Consider the following 26,860-nt stretch of genomic DNA (forward strand, 5'->3'; position numbering starts at 1 on the left):
CTTAGACACATTCTACCATGTGTCCTTTAACAAACAGCTAGACAATATTTCCAGCCAAGGATGCCCCCTCACCACGTCTTCTCCTCTGGAATGTGATCAGAGATGACATGTGCTCCTGAAAGCCGTGGCCCATTGAAGATATCTTGCCCACTTCTTCATGATCTTTGTTGTTTTGATTTCTTGAATAATGACAAGGCCCAGGAGCCATGTGATGGAAGGAACCTGGGTTCCCAAGGGGCGGTTTGGAGGAAAGCCCCCTTGCTGACCTGACCACTTGCCTAGGAGGTTTACACAGTCAAGGAAAAAAATTCTACTCTCTGCTTTAAAATAAACAAAAAAACCCCCAAAAAACTGGGATAGTATGTACTGGAGGGATGGCTCAGTGGTTAAGAACATTTGTTGCTCTTCAGAGGGCCAGAGACCTGTTCCAAGCACCCATATTGAACAGCTCACAACCGCTTGTAACTCTAGCTACAGGGGAGCTGACACCTTCTTCTGGCCTCTGTGAATACTTTCATATACATGACATTGATTCAAGCATACACACACATACACACACTGAAGTACAATATTTAAATCCTATTCCTAGAAAATGTAATGTCTTAGTTACTGTTCCATTGCTGTGAAAAAGCACCGTGACCAAGGGGTTCACTGGGAGCTTGGGAACACACAGTTTCAAGGGTTAGTCCACGATCAGAATGGCAGGGAACATGGGCAATCCTGGCACTGAAGCATTACCTGAGAGCTCACATCTGATCCACAAGTTGCAGACAGAATTAGTGAGAGACCTGCTGGGCATGGGCTCAAAACCCACCCCTCCTCCCCCAACAGGGACACACCTCCTAATCCTTTCCAACAGGTCCACTAACTGGAAACCATACAGGTCTACGGGGACCATTCTCATTCAAACTGCATATTTATCAAGGAACAATAAAACATGTCATCTAGAAAAGCTTGCAATTGACAGCTCAGAATCTACTAACAGTGCTGGGGAGACAATTCAGTCAGCACTGGCTTGCCCTGCAGTCATGAGGACTTAATTATAATCCCCTGAACTCATTCCGAGATGCTGGGCATCAGTACACACTTGTAATCCCAGTGCCAGGAAGATTGAGACAGGAGGATTTCTGGGGCTCACTGGCCAGCCAACTTAGCCTAGATAAGTAAGCTCCAGGCCAATGAGAGACCCCATCTCAAAGGACTTGGACAATGTTTCTAAGAAGCTTGTCTACGGCTGCCTAATGTGTCCACATACTTCTGCACAGAGGTATATACATACTCATCCACATACATGAATATACACATTCAATTTTTTAATCTACTATTTCTCTGAATGTACATTCTAGAAAAAAGACAAACTATGGGAACAGTAACAAGCAATGGTTTCGAGAGGCTGAAGTTGAGGGAGAGGACAGGAAGGGTGAATTGTCAGAGGAATGATTTTCAAGGCCATAAAGCTATTCTGTATGACTTGGCTGTGGGTTTTTTGTTTTTTTTTTTGTTTGTTTTTTTTTGTTTTTTTATTATATGTAAGTACACTGTAACTGTCTTCAGATGCACCAGAAGAGGGCATCAGATCTCATTACGGATGGTTGTGAGCCACCATGTGGTTGCTGGGATTTGAACTTTGGACCTTCGGAAGAGCAGTCGGGTGCTCTTACCCACTGAGCCATCTCACCAGCCCTTGGCTGTGCTTTGATGTGAAGTACCCCTGAGGCACCGTTGTCTAAAGGCCTGGTCCTCCACTGCTAGTCCAGGATGGTTGTGGGTACTCAGGGTGAGACTTAGTTGGGAGAAACAGTTCCTAGGGGGAGTCACTGGCCTTGGAAGGTTGTCCTCGCCCCCAGCTCTCCTCTCTCTGCTCCACCCCCATTCTCTGGAGGATCAGCCTTCCCCATGGTGACCTGCTTTCAGAGAATCTAACCAAGCCCATGGGTCCAAGAAACCATGACAGAAACCTCACAGATCAGGAGCCACGATAAACCCTTCCTCATTTACTTTTTCTTTTTTTTTTTAAATGAATATTTTGTCACAGTAACGAGAAAGCTAACCAACATAATAACACAGTGGTCAATAGAAATAAGTCTACATGTGTCCAAGTCCAGAGGTTGTACCACCCCTGGTGAACACACCTGCGACCTACGCTCTTTTCTGACAGCAATCAGCATGTCTCTGTGGTGGAGAGAACTGTGCATGTGTGAGATAGGATGTAGATGGGAAATCTCTGTGCTATGAACTTAAAAATGCTCTTAAAAGGATGTGCTTTTATTCTTACATTTTATATCCATCGAATAGGGAGAATAGACTAGTTACAGTCTTATGAAAGCTGTTAGGCTGTTAGAAAAGTTCATTCCTGCTCCCTTTATTTAAAACAGGCCTTTCCGTGATGGGAATGTCCTTCATGAGTCACCTAATAGATCTGTGAAATGTGGTCACCGCGACTTAGGGCCATGGATGTTAGAGATAGCTGGCCTTATATAACTGGTGGTACCATATTGGGTAGACTGCTCCAGAACCTCCTGGTTCTCCAGCTCAGAATGGAAACTGGATGACCCCAATTCTATTTCTGAGACCTGGCATACAGCACATTGTCTACATTTCCAATCTCTCAAACTTGGGAACGAGGCACCATTTGGTACTGCAGCGTCTTCTCTCCCAAATAAGCGAGTCTCCGGAGCGTGAACCCAGGGGACCCAGGGGAAGTGCTCCTACTTGCACATGACTAGAAATCTCCCCGTGCACACTGAAGTGGGGTAAGATAAAATAATTATGCTTATGGCTCTTTAGGTATGTATGCATTTCAGAGGAAATGTCTTTAAATGCCGCCCAAATAACTCTACTGTTTAGTGGCACCACGGTAAACATGCTCCTGACATGGAGACACACAGGGATCGTGGCAGGCAGTGGCAACGCTGCGCTTGGCAAAGGGCCCCCGTGCTGACAACGTCTGTACTACAGGGTGAGTATTATCTTACCAGATGAGATATTTTTGAAACGGAAAATTTCAAAAGGTACAAAAATTAATACAGCATTAAAGTGAAGCAATAACTTTCATATTATTTAAAGTATGGACTGTTCCATCACTGTGCACGTCATCCTTGCAGAGGGGCCATCCTAATCTTCTCTGTATTGCTCCAATTTTAGTATAGGTGATACCAAAGCACACACTAACTTAGCTAGTGAGCCAGCCTGGGAAACCTGCAGCCAGCCTGATGACCTGGCATCAAAACCCACACAGTGCGAGGTTAGAAGAGACTTTCCTAAGCTGTCTTTGGAACACACACACATCATTATGTATGGTAAGTTCAAAAAAATTAGATTGCAGGTTTTTGGTAAGAAATATGAAAACACACAAATGTGAAAACTCGGGGCTGGGGAGATGCTGAGCAGTTAGGAGCACAGACTGCTCTCCCAGAGGTCCTATGCTCACAAAACCCACACTGGGTAGCTTATAACTGTCTCTAACCTCAGCCGTGGGGACTCCAATGCCTCTTCTGGCCACTGTGGGTGGAGAGGTACATGCAGAAAACCTCCAAATACAAAAAAGTAAACATTAAAAAGAAGGAGGATTCGAGGCCAGCCAGGGATATCTAAGACTCAAAAGCAAAACAAAAAAAAAACGATCACAACCCTTGAGTCAACCGATAGGGGCTGAGGAGGGAACTGAGGTGCGATGCTGGTGATAAGGAGGCAGAGGACTGTGTGACAAGAGCAGAGAGCACTCACTGTGAGGGCTGGAGGCAGATGGGCCAGGTGGCAGGGGAGCAGAAAGCTGCTGCTTTTTTCTCAGTAAATTGAGGAGGAATCAGAACCCTAGGAAGCAGATAGCATGGCCTCCTTAACTGACAACAGCCAGCCTCAGATTTGGACAGGAGGGGGCGCCAAAGCCCAGCGGGCAGCCAGGCCCACAGCCTGAGACCTGGTCAGGTCATACATAGCAACTTAGCAGCCTTGAAAGAGAACGAGTGGCCACATCTACAGAGATCAGTAGCAGTGGGGTCAGGCACCTCCACTTGCATGCCTCTGGCTTGGCAGGCTGCGGGACTCTGAGGATGGGAACTGCAGCTTCCCCATAGCAACTGATGACCCCATGTCTGTTGTTGCTGTCCCTGCCCTGGGAATTTCTCTTCCATGGTGCACTGTCAGTGTTGGTCTATATATGGCTTACACAATATGGCAGAAGTGATGCCCCGGTGCACATGCTCATATTCTCTCTCTGTCCCTGTCCCTCTCCCTCTCTGTCTTATTTTGAGAACACTCTGATGCCCAAGAAAGGGGTTTCTGGAGAAGAACCAGAGATTTGAGCCTCTCAGAAGCAGGCTCTCCACCTCTGCCTAGGCTTCAACTTCACCGCTGAGGCAGAAAAGCACCTGGCTAAGCTAAGCTAAGCCCTCCTGGGTTTCTTTCCTCCAAAACTGGGAGGCGATCAACACGTGTCACTGTCGTCAGTTTGGTTTGGGGTAATTTCTTATTACTCCCCGTGGGTAGCCAAACTCCCTAGTTCTCCACCCTGAGTACACTACAAAAATCTTCACTAAACTGTACTTTACAGGCTAGATAGCAATGTCAATCACAGATTTCCATACAGCTTTTAAAGCCTCATAATTAGTACGTATACAATGGGTAGATAGATCCACAATCAATTTCCTCAGCGGATGGAACTCAGACGGTGAAAGGTTTTTCAAAAGACTATAAATAGCTATGACATCATCCCGCACCTCAGCAGCACACCAGGCTGGCTTCTCCCTCACTAGGCTCTTTGTCCAAATTACCCCTGGAGATGAAAGGAAGACAAGGCTAAAGCTGATTGGAGTGGAGCTTCTGCTGTGAGAAGGTGGAGCCTGCAGGCTAAGCCATCAGACCAAAGGTGACAGAAGTAAGCTTGTGCTAAGCTTGTACAGCCATCAGGTCACTATCACATAAAATTCTCCACGCTTTATTTTATAAACTTGCTCATGTTTTTTTTTTTTTTTCATTTTGCTTTTAAAATTCTTTTCAAGTAAAAATAGCTTTTATTATGAATATTTTTATTATCTGTTTTATTATTCATCTCCCAAATGGGAAAGGCTGCCTTTACCTTAGACTTCATTCTCGGGAGACAGCACAGGGCCTGGCATAAGTGCTCACTAACGTCAGCTAAATGAAGACACTGAGTTTGCCCAGTGGGCCAGTCAAAAAATACCCGTTGAATGGCTTTGCATAGCAAAAGCTGCCAAGTCTATAAAACTTAACATGATCTATCCTTAACATGTGCTTACATGGACTCGCCCCAACATCTTTAGTTTGTGGCTTTCTGGTGTTTTTGTTTTTTTTTTTTATTAAATTTGGGTTTAAAAAATTATTATTATTTTTTAAGATAGGGTTTCTCTATGTAGACCCGGCTGGCCTTGAATTTATACAGAGACTCGCCTGCCTCTGCCTCCTAAGTACTGGGATTAAAAGCGTATGCCACCAAACCCAGCCTAAATTCTGACTTTTAAAAGTCACAGAGCCTGTGCAAACACTTTACAAAGAGAGCATTACTAGCTTCAGCTACACAAAACCTCATAAACCCTCATCTCACATTCGCTACTTTCTGTCACTTTTCAGGCATAACCACAAGGGTTTAAACAGCGCTATAGTTCCTAAGGCATCCGAGGTCAAGAAGGGGCTCACTGGATGCTTACCATACTCCGTGAGGTCAAAGTGATGACCAAGATGGACACTATGGTTAAGCAAAACTGGGTTTGCAAAGAATCACCTTCAATATCGTCAACTTCTTCTATAATCAGAATAAGTTTGCTTTAAAATTGGTGTGTATAGACTTTAAAACTGGGAGAAAATAAGAGAGCTCCTGTCAGGGAGGGGTGCTGCTTTAGGAAAAGAACGCATGGATGACAGATCAATTCAGGAGCCGAGAGCGCAGGAACTGGTGCGCAGTACGCAGGCGCACAGCTGTGTTCTGTGGCCGGTTCAGAGGACGCTCTGTTGCTCTGTCGCGCTCTGTCTGGGTCTCCGCAGAGAAAGCTTTGCCTCTGAACCCTCTGTTTCCTGATCTGTAAGATACTGACACGAGGGTCCTCTTTGGAAGAGGGGGAAGATTACATGAGACAATACATTGTCCTTAGGCTACAGAGCAATTTCGAGGTCAGGCTTGGCTACGTGACACCTTGTCTCTTTTTTTCTGAAGAAATGTGCTTCTCATTTATTTCCATGTGAGGATTAAGCATGGAGCATTACCTTCTGGTATAAGAATTGACCTATTGGGGCTGGTGAGATGGCTCAGTGGGTAAGAGCACCCGATTGCTCTTCCAAAGGTCCAGAGTTCAAATCCCAGCAACCACATGGTGGCTCACAACCATCTGTAATGAGATCTGACTCCCTCTTCTGGTGTGTCTGAAGACAGCTACAGTGTACTTACATATAATAAATAAATAAATCTTTAAAAAAAAAAAAAAAGAATTGACCTATTTCCCTATTTGGAAGCCCCACCCCCCACCCCGACCCCTTGCTCTATTCATTCATATTCTCTCTCTCTCTCTCTCTCTCTCTCTCTCTCTCATTAGATATTTTGTTTATTTACATTTCAAATGTTATCCCTTTTCCTCCGAAAACCCCCTATCCCCTCCCCCTCCCCCTGCTCCTCAACCCACCCACTCCCGCTTCCTGGCCCTGGCATTCCCCTATACTGGGGCATAGAACCTTGTTCACAGGACCAAAGGGCCTCTCCTCCCATTGATGACCCATTAGGCCATACGCTGCTCTTATGCAGCTAGAGCCACGAGTCCCACCATGTGTTTTCATTGGTTGGTGGATAGGGAGCTCTGGGGATACCGGTTAGTTCCTACTGTTGTTCCTCCTATGGATACACATTCCCGGGCTGGAGGGTGGCTCAGCAGTGATGAGCACTTGCTGTTCCAGCTGAGGAGCAGTGTTCAGTTTCCAGCACCCACAGCACAACCATCTCTAACTCCAGTCCCAGGAGATCAGTGGCCACGTGCACGTACTTTCTACTTTTACACAGAAAACTGGCATCTTAGTCTCAGAACTCACTTGATAAGCAAAAGAATTGGTCCCCTCCCATCTCTAATGCTGTTTATGAACTGATCCCCCATCTCTAATACTGTTTATGGATTGGTCTTCCTACCTCTAATTCTGCTTTTCTTTTCCTCATAACACATCTGATACACATCTTTGTTTAATTATCTATCTCCCTCTTCCATGTAGAATCTGAAAAGCTCCTGCCTGGGATGGCTTGAATTCTTATTTTATCCACTATCTCCCCTGTGCCGTGTACAGAACCTGAAACCTCATCGATACACAATAGCATTTCTTTTCTTTCTCTTTCTTTTTTCTTTCTTTTCTTTTCTTTTCTTTTTTTTTTTCCTTCGAGACAGAGTTTCTCTGTGTAGCTCTAGCTGTCCTGGAACTCACTCTGTAGACCAGGCTGGACTCGAACTCAGAAATCCACCTGCCTCTGCCTCCCAAGTGCTGGGATTAAAGGTGTGTGCCACCATGCCTGGCTTCACAGTAGCATTTCTTAACAACTGGATGAACATTTACTACACTGTGAGAAACCCAGTCATGGTCTGGAGAGATGGCTCAGCGATTAAGAACGCTGACTGCTCTTCCAGAGGTCCTGAGTTCAATTCCCAGCAACCACATGGTGACTCACAACCATCTGTTATGGGATCTGATGTCCTCTTCTGCTGTGTCTGAGGGCAGCTACACTGTACTCATATATATATATATATATATATATATATATATATATATATATATATGATAAATAAATCTTAAGAAAAAAAAAAGAGCCTGGTCTACAAAGTGAGTTCCAGGACAGCCAGGGCTATACAGAAAAACCCTGTCTCGAAAAACCAAAAAAAAAAAAAAAAAAAAAAGAAAAAAAAAAGAAACCCAGTCATCAGGGGTCAGGTACAAGCTCTAATATAATATGAAAAGAACTCAGTACATTAGCAAGAAATACTGTCCAGTGATAGTAATTCACACACAAAGCCAAAGCTCACTAGCCCAGTAGCCAGTTTTATAAAGCAGGGAGACCATGTTACTGAGTATTTCAGATCTAACAAAATGACCCATAAAACTTTATAGAAAGCCCTTGGGGGTGGGAGGGAGGGATAGCCTTGGCTGTCTTCCAGAGTCCACTCAACACTGACTGTTCAAAGACTTCTAGACTCAACTGTATGCATTGACTCTGAGCAACAGTTATCAATATTACAACCTCCGCCTTTGCTAATAAGCAACCAGGACAAGAAGCAGCTCAATACTCTCGCTTCCTCAGAAGCCCTCCAGCAGCTCAATATGCTGGCTCCCTCAGAACCCCTCCAGCAGCTCAATATGCTGGCTCCCTCAGAACCCCTCCAGGCGCTGGCCTGTAGACAGGTGCTTACCAGCCAGCACCAAGAGAGAAAAGCGGGGACTACAGAAGGCTGATTTTTATTTTGGGCTTTTTTAATTTTAGATATGCAAATATAAATTCTTCCAGAAATAGTGATAGGTTTGTGAGGAGAGTGATGTTTCCTTTGAAAATAAAAATATTACAGTACTCTATATAGATCTTTAAATTAAAAAAAAAAAAAACAGGTTAGCTGTGCATTATCTCACTTAATCCTCATAGCAGCTATGTAAGCATCAGTATCATTCTACAGATGAGAAAAGTATGGGGGAGAATCATCTACCATGGGCACAGACAAAGGGAGGCAAGAGAATTTAATGCAAGCTCCCAGACATAATCCATTTATCAGTTATTCTATTGCTAGTGAGATATCAGCTCAGCATCAGTACCCTCAATGTCAGAGATATCAGCTCAGCATCAGTACCCTCAGTGTCAGAGATATCAGCTCAGCATCAGTACCCTCAATGTCAGAGATAACAACTCAGCATCAGTACCCTCAGTGTCAGAGATACCAGCTCAGCATCAGTACCCTCAATGTCAGAGATACCAGCTCAGCATCAGTACCCTCAATGTCAGAGAAGATTGTTTGCAGGAGGAACTTACAACGGCTTTTGTCCAATTTTTGACACTTCAGTTTGTGACAAGAAGCCTTTAAAAAGAGTGTTCTAGTCAGTTTGTGTCAGCTGGACACATGCCAGGGTCATCCGGGAAGAGGTAAATTTCATGAGAAAACGCCTCCCTCAGATATACCTATGGGCAAGCCTGTGAGACAGTTTCTTGATTTATGATTATGTGGTAGTTCTTGTTAATGACTGATGTGGGATGGTCTCCACCATTACATGGAATGCCACCCCTTGGCAAGTAGCCCTGGAAGGCATAAGAGAGCAAGCAGGCTGAGCAAGCCATGAGGAGCAAGCCAGTGAGCCGCACTCCTCCATGGCCTCTGCTTCTGCTCTTGCCTTTAGTGCCTGCCCTGACTCCCTTAGAGGTGCAGTGTGACTTGGAAGTTGTAACAAACCCAGGAGATGAAACAACCCCTTTCCTCTCCAGGCTGTTTTCAGTCCTGGTGTTTATCATAGCACAGAGACAGTAACTAGGACAGAGAGCACATGATTTCTATGTGGTTAGGTCAGGCCTCCACTCCCCTGTCCTGTGACCTGCTGAGATCACAGGAGGAACACACTCTGAGAGTAAGGGGAACTATGAAGACCTTTGTCCCTAAACTGTCACAGAAACCACGGGCTGGGGCATTTCTCTAAGCTCTGATTTCTAGGTCTTTAATTAGAGGAGAATAGGCCCTTTACAGCGCCCTTCTGCTTTGTGTGTGCATCAGAGCTCAGTGTTACAATGTGTGCAAATGAACTGATGCTGACTGACTCCTGCTGAAGGCAATAGCGGCTGAAGCAATCTTTCATTAAGTTGGACCTGCTTGGAGCTAGATGTCCAGATTCAACGTATAAGATAGTCTTAAGTGCCAGGACAGCTGCAGAGCTAGCCCAGTATTTGATGATAGACAGGTAAAGGATATGTGTCTGGTGCTCTAAGGCACAAGCTGAACAGAACATTTGTATGTGCCCACTGCCAACCTCTCCTGACCCCCAGAGCACCTCTGCAGTGGCATGGAAACAGGAGCCCTCTGCATGCACTAGTGTGACAAGATGCCCTGCAAATGAGAAGCACGTGGTAGCGTCATGGGAACCCTCTCTTCCTGGCAGTACTCACACTCACCCTCCCGCCGAGCACACCTCAGGGCTACCCCCATGTGCTTTTCAAACCTGATGTGCTTGCTGTCCGTGCATCTAAACGCTCAGGTACCTGGATGTATTTGTTTGGATGAATACACTCACAGGTGCAGCGATGCAGCTGAAAGGACTTACAAAGTTGCTCACAGAGACGCTTTATAGGAGATGCTTTGTGTAAATCCGAATGATTTCATACATTTCACACAGAACTTGCTATGTATATGCAGACTAGCTGGCTTTGAACTTGTGCAATCCCCTGTGGCTACGGGGGCTGGGATTATATACATTGCCACCATATCTGGCCTTATGTTTGATATTATATTTTGCTGAAATCTTTACTTTTATTTCTATTTTTTAAAAGAAAGAAGTAAAACATTATTATTAAAAACTGCTGTGGGACTAGAGCTGGCTCAGTGGTTAAGAGCACTGGCTGCTCTTGCCTGAGTTTGGTTTCCAGGGCTCAGAGAATAGCTCACAACCATCTCTAACTCCAGTTATAGGGAATCCAATACCCTTCTCTGTCCTCTGAGGGCACTAGGCACACACATAGTGTATATACATTCAGGTAGAAAAAATCATATATACATATATGAATTTTTGTTTTATACACACACACACATATATATAACAAAATAAACCAAACCCAAAACACATGCACACACAAAGCTGCCAGGCGTTGTGGCTCCCACCTGTAATCCCAGTGCTTGGGGGCAGGCCTGAAGCAGGGAGATTGCAGTGAATTTAAGGCCAGCTTGAACTATCTAGGGAGATTCCATCTAAACACAAACAGGGCTGTTGAGATAGCCCAGTAGGTAAATAAAGTCTGATAACCTTTTTGATCCCTGGACCCACATGTTGGAGAGAGAGAAATGACTCCTATGACTTGTCTCTGACCTCCATGTGCACATCTCACCCCACACATTAAACAAGCAAACCAACAAATGTATTTTAAAAGCAAACAAAATAAACTAACTTGGGCTGGCAATAGAGCTCAGTGGCACAGTGCCTGCCTAGCATGCGTAAGACCTTGGATTGGATTCCAAGCAAACACACACACACACACACACACACACCCCACACAAAACCAGACTAACTTTATCACAAATGCTATAACTACCATACCTACATCTACGTAAAAGGCTCTCTCCCAAATCGAGCAGAAGTAATTCTATAATAGAAAGACTTCATATATGTTCTTATACAGCTTATTGTCTGAACGCATTTCTACCTTTTAAAAGACGCATAAAGCTTTCCTTCTTTCTCTCTCTCTCTCTCTCCCTCTCCCTCTCTTCCTCTCCCTCTCCCTCTCTCTCTCTGTCTCCTCTGTCTCTTTCTCTCTCCTTCAAAGCACAAGTTCCTCCTTCTCCCCCCTCCTCTCCTCTTCCTCTTCTTCTCCTTTCTGTCTGTTGTTTTTGTGGTGCTGGGAATCAAAGCCAGGGACCCCCACACACACACCAGGCACGGACTATGCTGCTAAGTTGCTGCTCCCCAGCAGCCGTGGAAGCACGTGGTCTAAGGCCTGAGCTACATCCCCTAAGGAAACGTGAAGGGGCATCCTTCTAACCAACACTGTTAAAATTATCCTTGGAACCTCGACTTGGGACAATCAGGAGCATCCTACAGAAACAGCATAGAAGAACTGGAGTGTAGAGTATTTTCAGAAGTCAGGAATATGTATTACGCTTCCAAATTTAATTTTAATGTTGTTGTTTTTCAAGATAGTGTCTCACTACGTAGGTTTGGCTGTCCTGAACCAAATTTCACTAAACACAAAACAAAGTGACATCACTTTGCCATCTTAAAATCATAATTCAATATAACGACCATGGCCAAGAGTTGTCCACAGCCCAACACAGGAGGGCACACAAAGCAAAGGCCAGGAAGAGGCTCAGCCCTGCAGAGCTCCAACTCAAAGTGGTGAGTGCTGTCCTGGCACCAGGCCAGCAGCCAAGAAATCTTCTGGCTAATGTAACCATGAATGAAACAATTCAAGGAAGAAAAAGAGAAAGGTTTGAAGACCAGTCATTTACTATTAAGTACAAAACTTGAGTCTTTAAAGACACCGTGCCGTCTTATTAGAGAGAAAGGCTGACAGCTATAACGGCCACCACCCTCTACTTTCCCTGACCCTACATTTCCCAGTTCATACCCACTGGACACACAAAAACAAAGACTTGTACATAAATAGGAAATATTGGTGTCTTAGCTAATCTGCACACCATAATCAGGCAAGATGGCTGAAGTCAACTTTCCCGTCGTCGTCACTCTGCAATGATGCAGGAATGCTGTCAGAAGCAGGTGAGAGTACCTGGGAGCCAGCATGGTGGCTCATACTAGCACTCAGCAGGCATAGGCAGGAGAATTACAGCAAATTCAAGGCCAGTTTCTGCTACAAAGTGAGTTACAGCCTCACCGGTGCTACAGAAGTGAGATCTTGTCTCCAAAACCAGAAGAACATGAAAACCCCTGGGCCTACACTGTTATTATTCCATCATAATTCCACTGTTGGGACTGGAGAAGTGGCTCAAAGGTTAAAAGCACTGGCTCCTCTTCCAAGGACCCAAATTCAATCCCCAATAGCCACAGAGACTCACAAACAAGTCTCCGAGTATACAACACCCTCTCTGGCCTTCCCAAACATTGCATTCATACATTAAATAACATTCATGCTAGAAACACACACACACACACCACATCACACACTTTCTTTCCATATATATATATATATATGTATATATATGCATTATATATAGAAGAAAAATATACTTTTATATATAGAATAATTTAGCTTCAAAGAAACCAAACAGTAGAAATGTATGTATTCTCTCTGTACATAATTATATGTACATGTAGAGAGAATACATACATATTTATATGTATTGGTTTCTTTGAAGCTAAATTTAATTCCTTCATAAATTAGAAGGTAGTTTTGTCAAAACTGATACCTGACTCGTAAGGTTAGAATAGATTTTGAGTTGTTCTCTGCAATGCTTCCAGTCACCCCTTCTCTCAGAACCTCTCTCCATGCCAAGGCTGGTCCCTGGCCTAGACAGTACAGACCATCTTGGTAGGTAAGGCTTTGGCTGAGGTGGGTCAGTCAGTGGTGGAGCCTGAAGAGGCAGCTCCTGACACCACAATCAGGAAGCAGAGAGGGCTCCGGCTGAGGTAGGGTTAGGTTGTAAGTCTTTCAGCCAGGTAGGCCTTATATACCAAAGATTCAAACCTTCCCAAATAGTGGCCCCTGCTAGGAAAGACCAAGTGTTAAAACATATGAACCTGTGGGTGACATTTCACATGGAAACTGTAACAAGTGATTGTTACCTGAGAGGCTAGTGGTGTGGGAGGTGAGCGCTCTCTCTCACCCACTGTGCCCAACTTCACCAGGTAGTGTTACTGAGAGTCACAGAGAGACAAAGCTTAAAGACATTAAGAACTTGTCTCAGAACACCAGGTAAAAAGTGATAAAACAGTGGTCCTCAGCTTTCCTAGTGCTGCGACCATGTCAAACAGCTCCTCCTGTTGTGGTGACCCTCAACCATATAATTATTTTCACTGCTTTTTCATAACTGTAATTTGCTTCCATTATGAATCGTAATGTATATATCTGATATGCAGGATATGATATGCGACCCCTATGAAGGGTTGTCCCACCCTGCAAAGGGATCTTACCTCACAAGTTAAGAACCACTGCCCTAAAACCTCAAAGGCCATACTTCCTCCCACTCAGAGAGGAACGAAGGTCATCAGGGCCAGCCATCAGTCTTCCATATTAAGCTCATGGCTGTCTGATTACAAATTTGACAGAAAGTTCAGATATTTATATTCCTGTCTTGTTTGCCCCAGTTTTCTTTTACTCTTCCAAAACAATTAACAGCTGAGTATGGTGATGTATGCAATCTAAACACGAGGAGGCTGAGACAAGAGGAGCAAGTTTGAAGTCAGCCAGGTCTCTACACAAAGTTCCAGACCTGCCTGGAAAAAGATCCCAGCACTAGGAAGTTCAAGACCAGCTGGGCATGGTGGCAAAAGCAGATGGATTTCTATAAATTCGAAGCTAGCCTGGTCTCCCTAACAAATTTTAGGATAGTCAGAGCTACAAAATAGAGAAACCCAGTCCAAAAAAAAAAAAAAAAGAGGTACAAGTTCAAGGCCATCCTTAGCTACTTAGTGAATGCAAGGCTAGCCTGGGCTTCCTGCGATGTAGTGTAGGAAGACAGAGACAAACATAAGACTTCTAGAGAGATTTAATTTGTTTCTTTTCTGTTCTTTCTTCATGTGTATGAGGTGTGTACGGGCATGCCCTTCCAGAGGCTGGAGGAGGATACTGGATGTCCTGTTCTGTCACTCTGACGTAAGCCCCTGACACAGAACCTGGAGCTTGCTCTTCTGCTCAGCGTCAGGCCAGCATGCCCCAACCTCCTCCCACAACCCAGGTTACTGGTGAATGTGGTCGCTCTGCTTTTTATAAGGGTGCTGGGGTCAAGCTCTGCTCTCCACGCAACCTTTTCCTCAGCCCAGTCTTCGTTGTTTGTTCTAGTGTGCTAAGAGGGTCTTGCTGTACAGCCCAGGCTGCCATTGAACTCAAAAGGAAATGGAAGTCGTGGCTTTAAGACTTCTTAGATTGGGGGTTGGAGAGATGGCTCAGTGGTTAAGAATGTGTGCTACTCTTTTTTTTTTTTTTTTTTTTTTTTGGTTTTTCGAGACAGGGTTTCTCTGTGTAGCCCTGGCTGTCCTGGAACTCACTTTGTTGACCAGGCTGGCCTCAAACTCAGAAATCCGCCTGCCTCTGCCTCCCAAGTGCTGGGATTAAAGGCGTGTGCCACCACCTGTGTGCTACTCTTACAGAGAACCTGAGTTCAGTTCCTACCACCCACGTCAGGCAGCTTACAACTTCCTGTAACTCCAGTTCCAGGGGATCTAATACCCTCTTCTGACCTGCACATATCTACATAATTAGAAATTAAAAATGTCTCCAAAGAAAAGAACTCTTAGATTTAGGAAGGCGTGGCACTGTGGACTTGGGATCTCAGTACTTCAGAGGTGGAAACAGGGCGGTGAGGAGTTTAAAGTCAGGCTCTGATGCTTAGTGAGTCTGGAGTCAGGAGGGAGAGGAAGAAGCACCCGCTGGAAGGAGCTTAAGGATAGAAACTTGCTATGCGTAAGGCCTCTCGTTCAACCCCCAGCACCGGGGGGCGGGAAACCTGGTATCAGGCCTGTAATCCTGGGTATCAGAGAGAATGAGTCAGGAAGAAGCCCAGATCAAGGCCTGCCTGGACGCTAGAACAGGTCTGTGCCAGCCTGGGCAATCTAATGAGGCTTTGTCTTGAAATTAAAATAAAGGATGAGGGTGGACAGAGGATAATGGCCTGAGGGGTGCTCACCCAGCATGCACTAGGCCCACGGTCAATCCCCATTACTGGAAAGGGAGAGGAGGGTGGGGATTTTTAAAATGCCATCATCTTATCAACAGATGAAAGTGTACATCCTTTGGTCTTTCCCAAAGAAAAAGTCTAAGCCTTATAGGTAAATGCATGGACAATGCCATGAACATGCTCTTAGACCACATCACACATGCATAGTGAACACAGCTGACATTGGGGACAGTGACAAATTAGCTGCTCAAGTTCCAGCCTAAGACCTCATTTCAAAAAAGGAGTCTCTAAAAATGTTTAATTCTACCCCAGTAGACAGCTCCTATAAAGAGAGGGGCTGGGTGTGTAGTGTGTAGCTCAAGGCTGAGCTCTTGTTTCACACGTGCCCTGAGTCTTGAGTTCCACCCAAATGGTGCTTGTGTCTGTCTGGGTGATGGCGGGGGTGGGGTGTGGGAGGGTGTGGTTGTCATCTTAATCGAAGCAGAGAGTGAATGACAAAAGGTTTAACTCACATTTCAACGCCCCACCCTCCCACAGAAATCTGTGGGCAGCAGCCACAGGAGGGCAGTAGAAGCAAACTCGGCACTTGCTATTACTGTATAAAAACTGGGGAGTAATGGTAGCCAGTCCACCCTCAACCCAAGAGAGCCTTCCAAAGCCGCAATGGCGTTGCTCATAGATGAATTCTTCGACTTCGTATTCTATACCGTGCTTAACTTAAATTCTCAATCCTCACTTTCCAAACAATTTTTGTGAAGGCCTGGTGGCTCACATTTGTAATTCCCCAGAGGTAAGGGGAATTTGAGTTTGAAGCTGGCTTGAGCTATGAAGCAAGATTGGATCTCAAAAAATAAAATTTTAGAAAAAGATGAGAAAGTAAGTTCTTGGAAACACCAACTTATATGACATGCTGGGAAGAAACTGCCTGCCACTCAATGTTATCATTTTATTAGTAGGACAAGACCCAAAGTGCTGGTGTGTGATAGAAGCAGTTATGTTAGAGAAAATCCCTGCAGGCAGATGTGATTGACCAGCAGTGCAAGTGCTGGTTATGAAAACCTGGCCAACTGACTTTGATCCTTGGATCGCACACAGAAGTGAGGACTTAGTTATTTGTGACGCATAGTCTAATAATTTATACCAGGCTAGACTTGAGATCAGAGCTCTACCTGCCTTTGACCCCACCTGCTCACACAGGCTACCCCAAGGCTTTTCAGCAGACGGAAAGCTGGGGAGCACAACTGTGGGGGCAGGAGTGGGAAGGACAGCAAGCAACACACACACACACACATACACACACACACACCATGAATGCCAGATGATAACCTTGGGTGTTGCTCTTGAGAAAACATTGGTCTTTGAGTTTCTATTGCTGTGAAGAGACACCATGCCCACACACACCACACACACACACCACTTTTTGCCTTTTTTCAAGACAGTCTCTCTGTGTAACATCCCTGGCTGTCCTGGAACTTGCTTATGTAGACCAGGATAGGCTCAGATCACAAGAGATCTGCCTGCCTCTATCTCCTGAGTATTGGGACTAAAAGAGTGCACCACCATACCTGGCACTCTTAATAAGGAAAAAACTTAATTAGGGCTGGCTTACAGTTTCAGAAGCCTAAGCACAAGAGGCACTTAGGAGCTAGAGGCAGGCAAATCTCTGTGAGTTCAAGGTCAGCCTGGACTACATTTTGTGTTTCAGTACAGCCAAAGCTACATAATAAGATCTTGTATTTAGAAAGAAAGAAAAAGAAAGAAAGAAAGAAAGAAAGAAAGAAAGAAAGAAAGAAAGAGAGAGAGAGAGAGAGAGAGAAAGGAAGGAAGGAAGGAAGGAAGGAAGGAAGGAAGAAAGAAAGAAAGAAAGAAAGAAAGAAAGAAAGAAAGAAAGAAAGAAAGAAAGAAAGAGAGAAAAACTTTAAAAATTATCTTTAGGAATATCCTTGTCTATAATTTTATGTACTCTTATTAAGTAAATTTGCTAAATTAAGAAACAATTCCTGGGGTAGAAAGATGTTTCAGTGGTTAGAGCTCCTTGCAGAGGCCCCACACCAGGCAGCCCACAACCGCCTGTAACTTCAGGCACCTACACTCACATATACATGCACACACTTAGACAAGTACACATAATGACTGAAACAATTCCCTCAGGCATGGTGTCACAAACCTATAATCACAGCACTTGGGAGGCTGGGCACAGTAGATTTTGAGCTCAGGACCAACAGAGGCAACACAGTGAGATGCCACTATCTCAAAGAAGCAGTCTAGCAGGGCATGAGTCTTTAACCCAAGCACTGAGGAAACAGATCTCTGTATGTCCAAGGCCAGCCCTGTTTACATGAGTTCCCAGACAGCCAGGGATATACAATAAGACCTTGTCTCAAAGTAAATAAGTAAGTATATTCTCTTTTAGGAATGCATACAGATCAGTATAGTCCACTTAGTAATGTGATACATCTTTAAAGCTGTTCCATTTCCTACCCTGCTCTTCCTGTTTTGATGTTTTCTTTTGTTTATATATTAATTACATTTATTTATGGAGTTGGTTCTTTCCTGGCACTGTGTGAGCTCCTGGGATCAGACTCAACAGCAAACACCCTGACCTTGGAAGGTGTCTCACTATATAGTCCATGCTGGCCTTGAACTCACTATGCAGTTGAAACTAGTCTCAAAATCCTCCTCCTCTTCATTCTCCTTCCCAACCCCACCCCCACCCCCTAGCTTCCCAGGGGTACACCTCCGGTGCACAAGCATACACCACCATTCCAACCTCAAGTATTCCCTTTTCAAGGAAAAAAGTGAGTAGGGGTGCACAGAGAAGTGTGGACTAGTCCCTTTCTAAGTAAGGTTTAAATAAATGTGCAGAGCCTGTGTAAACGTGCACACTTTTAACTTGTGGACTTTGTCAGCCACCCTCAGAGGTGAGACCAAATACAGCCTGAATGTGTCAAAAAAAAAAAAATCACAAATTTATGAGAAAGGCACTCATGACCATCCTTAAATCTTTAAAAAATTTAAAAAATTAAAAAAATTTTAAATGTATTTATTTTATGTATATGAGTACACTTTAGCTGTCTTCAGACACACCAGAAGAGGGCATCAGATCCTATTACAGATGGTTGTGAGCCACCATAGGGTTACTGGGAATTTAACATAGGACCTCTGGAAGAGCAGTCAGTAACCTTAACTGCTGAGCCATCTCTCCAGCTCCCTTAAATCTTAAAAAATAAAATAAATTCTCATTTTATGTGTATGGCTGTTTTGCCTACATACATCTATGCACCAAGTGCATGCAGTGGCCACAGAGGACAGAAGAGGATGTGGGATCCCCTGGTCCTGGAGTTATAGACAGCTGCAAGCTGCCACGTGGATGCTGGGAATCAAACCTAACTCCTCAGAAAAGCAGCCAGTGCTCTTAACCACCGAACCGTCTCTCCAGCCCCTCTTTCTTTTAAATCTTAACAGATTTCATTATTCAGCCTTAACTGACCACCTACTACATACCAGGTGCTGCCCTGAGAATCTACTCACAGGTCAAGGCTTAAGTTAGCAAACAGCAGCTGTGGGGCGCCTGCCAGTCAAGCACAGGGAAACCAGAAGTGAATCCAAAAGCATTTACCCTGAAAGGCTATGCTCCAGGAAGCTGGACTCTGCAGCACGTCAGCAGCTCAGGGAAGACACTGTTTGCACAGCTTAGTGGTGACACGTGTCTAAAATACAAAGTCCTGGGCTGGAACCCAGGCTCCACTTCAAAGGGCAAAGCCAACAGACCATCCTAGAGGCAGGTGAGAAAATGTCTTCTGGGGAAAAGAAGGGTTTCATTCACTCCAGCAAACAGCTAGAATCCAAGTTTCTGTTTCTTTCTTGGTTTCCACCGAAGATGGTGGCGCTGACGTCCTCTCTGCAGCTGTTCTGCAGATAGCTGACGGTTGCTTCTTCCGCTGCACAGGGTTAGGAAGGGTAGTGATGTGTGAGAGTGTGTGTGTGTATGAGTGTCTATGTGTCTGTGTATGTGTGTCTCTGTGTAAGTGTGTGTCTGTGAGTGTATATGTGTGTGTTTGTGTCTGTGCATGTATATTTGTGTGTGTTTGTGTTCGTGTCTATGCGTGTGTATCTGTGTCTCAAGTGAGCTGGGAGGCATGGCTGGCCCCTGAGACGTACTGATCTTGGAGTGCAGTTGGCAGGAAGGGGCTGGGCAGGGCTGACTGCGAGTGCTCTAGGCTTAGCACTTTACCGTCCTTGCAGACCTCGAGTTTGTCCTTAAAGTCCTGCCTTTGAAGTCAACCTGACCCAGGGTTGAGTCTTTCTAGCACTCCTTAGACCAAACCTGAACATCAGCCTTTCCAAGGCTGCTTCCTCAGGGGTCACACAGAGGTCAGAACAGTATTCACTTCTTTGGGGGTGGCTCCAAGAATCAATAGGCACAACATGCAGGGGGTGCACAGTGCTACGGCCATTGTCCAGCACGCTGGAAGCCCTGGGGTTGCTGTCTGGGAGCAACAGCAACACACACACACAGACACAGCACAGATGAGACACAGACACACACGGACATGCACACACACACACACACACATGCACACACTAATGTGTATAAATGCCTATGGCACAGCACCTACAGAGTACACAATAACCCATCCTCCCTTACTGCCTCTTGTGAGTTTGGCCTGGGTGTCTGTTGGACTACACCAGTCAAGGCTTTTCCTTGCACTGTAGGAAGACACAGCTGAACGAGTTCTGAATGTCAGCTCACTCAGGAGCCTGTGAGGACTGTTAAAGACATCGGCCACAATGCCCAGTTTTCACACGGTTGCTGTGTACCTGAGAGCCTAGGTCCCCATGTTGCTCAGCAAGTGCTTTGCCCACTGAACCACCTCTCCAGCCCCAAACCTAGAATTTTATAGTTCTGTAACTTCCAGTCTGAAGTACCGACTGTTAAGAGTTTATAATTGTTTCACTATGAGAACAGAGTTTTATAGAATTACAAAGAGATACCATGTGAATTATAAACAGGATAAGGCATATTTACCTATTCTAAAATTTTACATTATCTGAATACCTTTGAAGACTGGGATGTTGACAGACACAGAAAGAAAAAAAACCCCACAAGGGACATTAAAGCACTGTTAAAGTTTACAGTCACCTGCCAGAAGGGGCCTTTAATCATCAAAGAGTTATTGTGCTTAACTCTCAAGTCTGCCTCTACATTCCCAGTTCCCAGCACTGTTCTCAGACAAAAGTTCTAGTCTGAGGAAAGCGCCAAGATTCCCTCCACCCATATTGCTATGCCTAAACAACTGCAGAGAGAACTCTGTGCTGTGTCAGAAATGCTCTGTGGGTATCTGCAGGACAAAGGTTCCGTGGCCCTGGGAAGGTCGGTAGGCTACAGGGCCTTTCTTACCTTAAGCCACAACAGACCAGGGAAGAACATGCCCTAAGGGACCTGTGACCTTGCCTTTGAGATAGTACATTGCTTAATGTGGCTCTTGGCTTCTGCTTATTGTCCTGTAGCCAGGCCAGTGAGGATCAAGCAGGCAAGAAGTTCAGGCCCATTGCCAAGTCTGAAGTTGCTGGGGATGGATGGGTCCCCATTCAACAGCCCATGGATTGGAGTTGGTCAAGGAGGGAGAGCATCTAATGAGGGAATCGGGCAGCTCAGGCATTAAGAGTTGGCTCAGCCTAAAACAGGAGTCCGGGCTTATATAATGGGTGGGCCCAGGAGTCTGTGTTCAGCTGTCACACACCTGGACAGCCTTGTACCACTGCTGTATTGGTTGTTTTGAACAAATAACATGGCTACCAGATTACAGAGTCCTGAAAATGAGGCAAAGGGGCTTAGGGAGGGCTGCCAAAGAGGAAGCACAATCTCAGAGAACCGCACACGCTGGGTGGAGATGGGCCCCAGGAAGACTTCTTGGCAGCAGGGAGTCTTCACCTTATCTACCAGGGCAGGCATGGGGAGGAGTCTCATGACCATGCCTGTGTGAAGCAATGCTTGTTTATTTCAACAGTACTTCCTGATAAGGGCCTGCCCGAAGACCTCAGGACAGACACACAGCTATTTAGGCAGACTGAAATGAAAGAAACTTTCAAGGTTTTCCTAACTTATTCCTGGGATCCTTATAACTCTTTAATCTCTTAGAAAGTGATCTAAAACCACATTCCTCTCGCCACTAGCAGCCTCTTCCAGGGCATGGAGGGAGGTATGGGGTTAGACACATGCAGTGAGGGTGGGAAGTGTCTGTCATCTTGGTTCCTAAACATGAGCATAGGCACCCGAGCCAGAGCAGGCCAAACAGTGGTTTTGCACATAGATGGTTCTGGTGCTAAGTCTTCGAGACCTTTATATAAGGAGGCTTTGCTTAAAACTGAAAATGTTACTAACTTTACTTTTCCAGTGGCTGCTCAACGATGCACAGTGCCAACCATCTAGGTTTGAAAGCAGAATCTAGGTTTGAAAGCAGAAAGCTTCACCATCAACCAAGGTAATGACCGCTCGACAGGTTGTGAAATCTGAAGTTGGGAAGAGGTGCCAGTCCCCATTCTAAAGACGGTCCTGTAAAGTTCCAGGCTAGCCTGTGCTATAACTGAGACCTTGCCTCAAATGAACAAGCAAACAAAAGAGAACGGAAACCCTGAAGCCCGTCTTCTCCCCCTACCACCCTCCCAGGAGTTAGAAAAGAGGCCCTGCCTCAGATAAGCCACCTGGGCTCACTCTGCATGATATATGTCTGGGCTTTGGAGGATGCCCGCTGTCTTGCTTGCTGCAATTGTACATTAGTGTATGGAGGCTGCCCCAGGCCATGACTGTACGCTCCACTCTTTACCAACTCATGACTGAATTTCATGGAGATGGTGACAAAGGGTTAATTTGATTGAATTATAATTTATCTTTCTTATTTTTCTGGTGTTGGGATTGAACTTGGGGCCTTGGGCGTGCCAGGCAAGCTGTACAATTGGACCCTCAGCCCATGACGGATTCTCATACTCCACTTCTGGTCCTATCTAACTTAATAGCTAGGGAGGCCATTATCAGGCCTCCATCCCGAGGCCCCCAGCATACTCTGCAGGCTCTTCGGAGCTGACTATATTTGGAGCCAAGCACCAGCCACATGAACACTGTCCAGGGCTCCTGAGTGCATACTGAAGTTACAGAACACTGCAGAGCTACCCCAAATGACCCTCCAGTTAGAAGACTCCTCGGAAGATGAATGTCCTAACAATACAGAACAGGAGACACAAAAACTGACATCCAGTTGGCTTAGGAACTGGAGGTGTTAAGAATCTGGGCTTGAACAGCAGTTGTGGGGATAGCCCTGAAGATCAAAGTGCAGGCAAGCCTGGGTCTGAGCACGCAGCTGGTCCAGAATCGTCAGAACGAGATGAAACTGTTGGGGCTGGAGAGATGGCTCAGCGGTTAAGAGCATTGACTGCTCTTCCAAAGGTCCTGAGTTCAATTCCCAGCAACCACATGGTGGCTCACAACCATCTGTAATGAGATCTGACGCCCTCTTCTGGTGTGTCTGAAGACAGCTGCAGTGTACTTACATATAATAAATAAATAAATCTTAAAAAAAAAAAGGGCCGGGCGTGGTGGTGCATGCCTTTAATCCCAGCACCCGGGAGGCAGAGGCAGGTGAATTTCTGAGTTCGAGGCCAGCCTGGTCTACAGAGTGAGTTCCAGGACAGCCAGGGCTACACAGAGAAACCCTGTCTCCAAAAAACCAAAAAAAAAAAAAAAAAAGGAAACTGTTGGCAGGAATCTGCTGACGGGCTATGGGGAGAAAATCCACAGCTCCAACTACTTAGAAACATGCCATAATAGGAGGGTAAATGGACTCAACATGGAAATAAAAATCAAACCAACCACAACCAAAACAGGCTCTTGCAGGGATAGTACAGGTGGCTAAGCGTGGGAGCTAGGCGTGCCCGCATTGCTAGCACTGGGAAAGCAGAGTGAGCTCAAGCCTAGCCTCATCCCCATAGCAAGCTCAAGCCTAGCCTAAGCGAGTCTCCGTGAAGCCCGGGGTGGTGGCTCAACACCTTTAATCCCAGTACTCTGAAGGATGAGGCAGGTAGATGGGTCTCTGTGAGTTCAAGGTTAGTCTAGGCCAGCCTGGCACAGCTCTAAGCCAGCTCTAAGCCAGCAAGTGGCACATTTAAATTTGAATCCAGGTTTGTGGATTATAGATTGGATAATTAATGGGGAAGAGACAGGCTTTCCAGCTTGCTAATTGTCTTTAGCCTTAAATTATCAACTTCTGCAATCTAGTCAGGAAATTTTACAGTAAAGTTCTTATTTAAATCCAGAGCACAGGGACTGGGAAGGTGGCTCAAACCCGATGAGCTGAATTGAATCACACAGACACACACACCCCATGGCTTCTATACACTCATACCCTGCATCAGTCCAGAGCATACTTCCCAAGAGAAGCACTGACGCCTCTATCCTCCTCATTCCGCAGCACACAGTAGGGCATACTGCTATTTCCTGCAGTCTTAAAAGAACAAAGTACAGTCCCACTCTCTTTATCAAACCGAGTGTCCTCCTGCACTGAGTGCATCTGGACAGACATCAGAAACAAATAACAAAGGCCTGCCTCCCTTCCTGCTCCCCTTTGTTTAGACACACTGTGTTTGGATCACCCCAAACTCTGAGCTCTGTGAGAGAAGGACCTGGGCGTTCACCTCCACACCCCCAGTTCCTGAACACCATCCTGTTACTCAGGGAGGCTTTGAAACCCTTCCCCACAGCTTTGCTTTCCTATGTAAGGTAACTCACATAGTAAGAATGACCACATGTCTGTGCCTCTGCTAGCTGTTTTCTTTCTTTTTCTTTTTTTTTCCATGTGTGAGAGGGAGGGAGGGAGGGAGGGAGGGAGGGAGGGAGGGAGGGAGGGAGGGAGGGAGGGAGGGAGGGAGGGAGGGAGAAAAGAGAAGGGGGAAAAGAGAGCCGCTAGTTGTTTTCTTAAAGTTGGTCAATTCAAACCATGTTTGTTACCTGGATCAGTAGTTGAAGAAGAAAGGAAATGATGGGATTCCAGAGAACTCAGAGAGTTGCTGCTTCCCTGGCTGGCTCTCTGGGATGCTTCGTAACTGCTGGTGTTGCACACCGTGGGTAGATCCAAGGTACAGCTCTCTCCTGACAGGCTGCTGGGTGTGGCTGCCTGGGATTCCATAGGCCTATGAGGGGAGGAAAAACAGCCCCATGTCACAGGGTCTGTGGAGTAGGAGCTACCAAAGCACAGCCCGAGGACGCCAAAAGAGCAGCTACTCTCTTCCCCTGAGTCATGGTTTTTCTTCTTTTCTCCTTTGATCCAGTGTTTGGGTACCAAGTTCCCTTCGTTGTGAGACAGACATACTCCCACTTAAGAAAAATCAGTCCTAATTTCAGCTAGGAGCCAGACATAATGACAAATACCTGTAATCCCAATACTCAGGAGGCTGACTGACTGTGTAAAGAGGCAAGGATGACACATGTTACTTTGTATGCTAATGCAAAAAAAAATTAAGGAAAAGAATAATAATCAGTTTAAACCAGGCCTAGTGTTATAGGCATATAATGGAAACTACTTAGAAGATTGAAACAGGACAGCAAGCCTGGACCCTTAGAGGAGTCCCTGCCTCAGAATAATAAAATAAAATAAAACCAAGGGCTGAGGAGGAAGAAGAGGAAGAAGAACCATGTTAAAACCACAATCATCACAGGGCACTGGGAGTTTAAAATGAGCATCAAAGATCACTTATGCTAGGTGCAGCTGCTCAGGTCTATAATCCCAGCACTCAGGGATCACTTATGCTAGGTGCAGCTGCTCAGGTCTGTAATCCCAGCACTCAGGAGACAGAGGACTACTGCCGGTTTAAGTCTGCCTCGGCTACAATCTGAGACCCTATCTGAAAAATCAGACAGACAGACAAACTGCCAACAACAAAGGATAATTTGAACAATGACTAGCAAGCCGTTGGTCTTAGTTAGATGGCCTTGGAGTCCCCTACCCTGCCATCATCTCTGGAAAGGAGAGGAAGGGCCTGGCTTCTGTCAGCATCTTACATACAGAAAGTCTCTAGGTGAACTCTGAAGTCCTCCAAAGTAGCTTGCTCGATGAAACACTGGGAAAGTTCATGCTTAAAACTAGGAATTAAGTTAGGACTGGAGAGGTGGCTCAGCAGGCAAGATCACTGGCCATATTTCCAGAGGACCTGGGTTCAATTCCCAGTACCCACATGGTGGCTTACAACTGAAACCATTTGTAACTCCAGTTCCAGGGAATCTAACACCTTCTTCTGGACTCTGAGGGCACTGCATGAACATGGTACACAGACACACATGAAGGCATACATAAAAACAAATTCAAACACCCATGTACCAAAAATAAAATAAATAAAATTTAAAAACAAAAACTAACCAACCAACAAACAAGAAAACACTAGTGTTTCCCTTCCTGGGTCTTGAATCTGTAGGGTACTGGATTCTACAGGCAATTCCAGGAGCGACAGACACTCGTTCCCTGCAGTAGTCTAGGTAACGGAGAATGACTCTATGGACTAGGCCAATGTCCTATGAATCAAGAGTAAGGGGGAGATTAAGAACAAAAGGAGATCAGAACTTAACAAGTGAATGGATAGTGAAAGGAGTTAAGGAGGAAGCAGCTAGAAGAGACAGTTTGGATGCCACGGCTGGTTGTGTCATCAATGGACTTAAAGAAGATGAGGAATGGGTTTGGAAGAAAGCATTATTTCAAGGCAAGGAATACTATACAGTTGTTAAAATGACAGAACACACAAAAAAGAATAAAAGAACTTGAAAAATCTCAAAGACATATGTTTAATGAAAGAGGCAATTTCAGAATAAGATGAGCACTGTAATGAGGCTAGATCACATTTGTCAACAGTATAGTGGATTTGCCCCCTGTACCTGTGCTTCACCTGCAATGACCCTGTGCGTGGAGCAGATAATCCTATCATTACACTGTAGAAGCTGCTCCCAGTGAATGCACTCAGCTTGAAGGCCTTCAGAGCGAGCAGCCTCAGAGTGATAGCCTTGATCAGGCAAAGGCAGCAAGTACAGAAAACAAATCAACACTGACGTCTGGCCAGGTCCTAGTTTGAGAACACCCAGTCACACGCTGCAGACACTTGCGCAGGCAGAAGATCTGCCAAGGTATCAGCTGATCACTGCTAAAAGGAGTGGAAAGATAAGGTTTCCAAAAAAACCCAGAACATCCCGTCTCTCTGCAGGCGCTCTAACAGCTCAGTGAGCTTGGAGCTTCAGCAGGGACCTCTGCATGGCACCTCTGGCTTCTGCTTCCCTTACGTAACCCTGCGCAGGAGGCCTGTGGAAGGGAGTGTAG

The 26,860-nt window shown here is 45.4% G+C and overlaps 1 protein-coding gene and 1 non-coding gene across 4 annotated transcripts in view; both read right to left on the reverse strand.

The window, feature by feature from the left end:
• The window catches only part of Shld1 (shieldin complex subunit 1), a 131,597-nt gene that overhangs the window by 34,048 nt on the left and 70,689 nt on the right, over positions 1-26,860 (reverse strand). For 2 of the 3 annotated variants that reach the window (XM_085833950.1, XM_021155846.2), the window contains exon 2: positions 24,511-24,692. In XM_085833950.1, coding sequence (XP_085690076.1) covers positions 24,511-24,688 — 178 coding nt within the window. In that variant the 5' untranslated portion in view covers positions 24,689-24,692. Of the gene's footprint in view, positions 1-24,510; positions 24,693-26,424; positions 26,627-26,860 lie in introns of those variants that run through there. The other variant, XM_021155845.3, reaches the window with a different exon arrangement.
• On the reverse strand, positions 3,062-3,164 carry LOC115030422 (U6 spliceosomal RNA). The gene has a single exon (XR_003836027.1). It is a non-coding gene; the product is annotated as a U6 spliceosomal RNA (small nuclear RNA).

Source organism: Mus caroli, unplaced genomic scaffold (genome assembly GCF_978045245.1).
Source record: "Mus caroli unplaced genomic scaffold, Mus_caroli_1 scaffold_2, whole genome shotgun sequence".
In the NCBI taxonomy this organism is placed as follows: domain Eukaryota; kingdom Metazoa; phylum Chordata; class Mammalia; order Rodentia; family Muridae; genus Mus; species Mus caroli.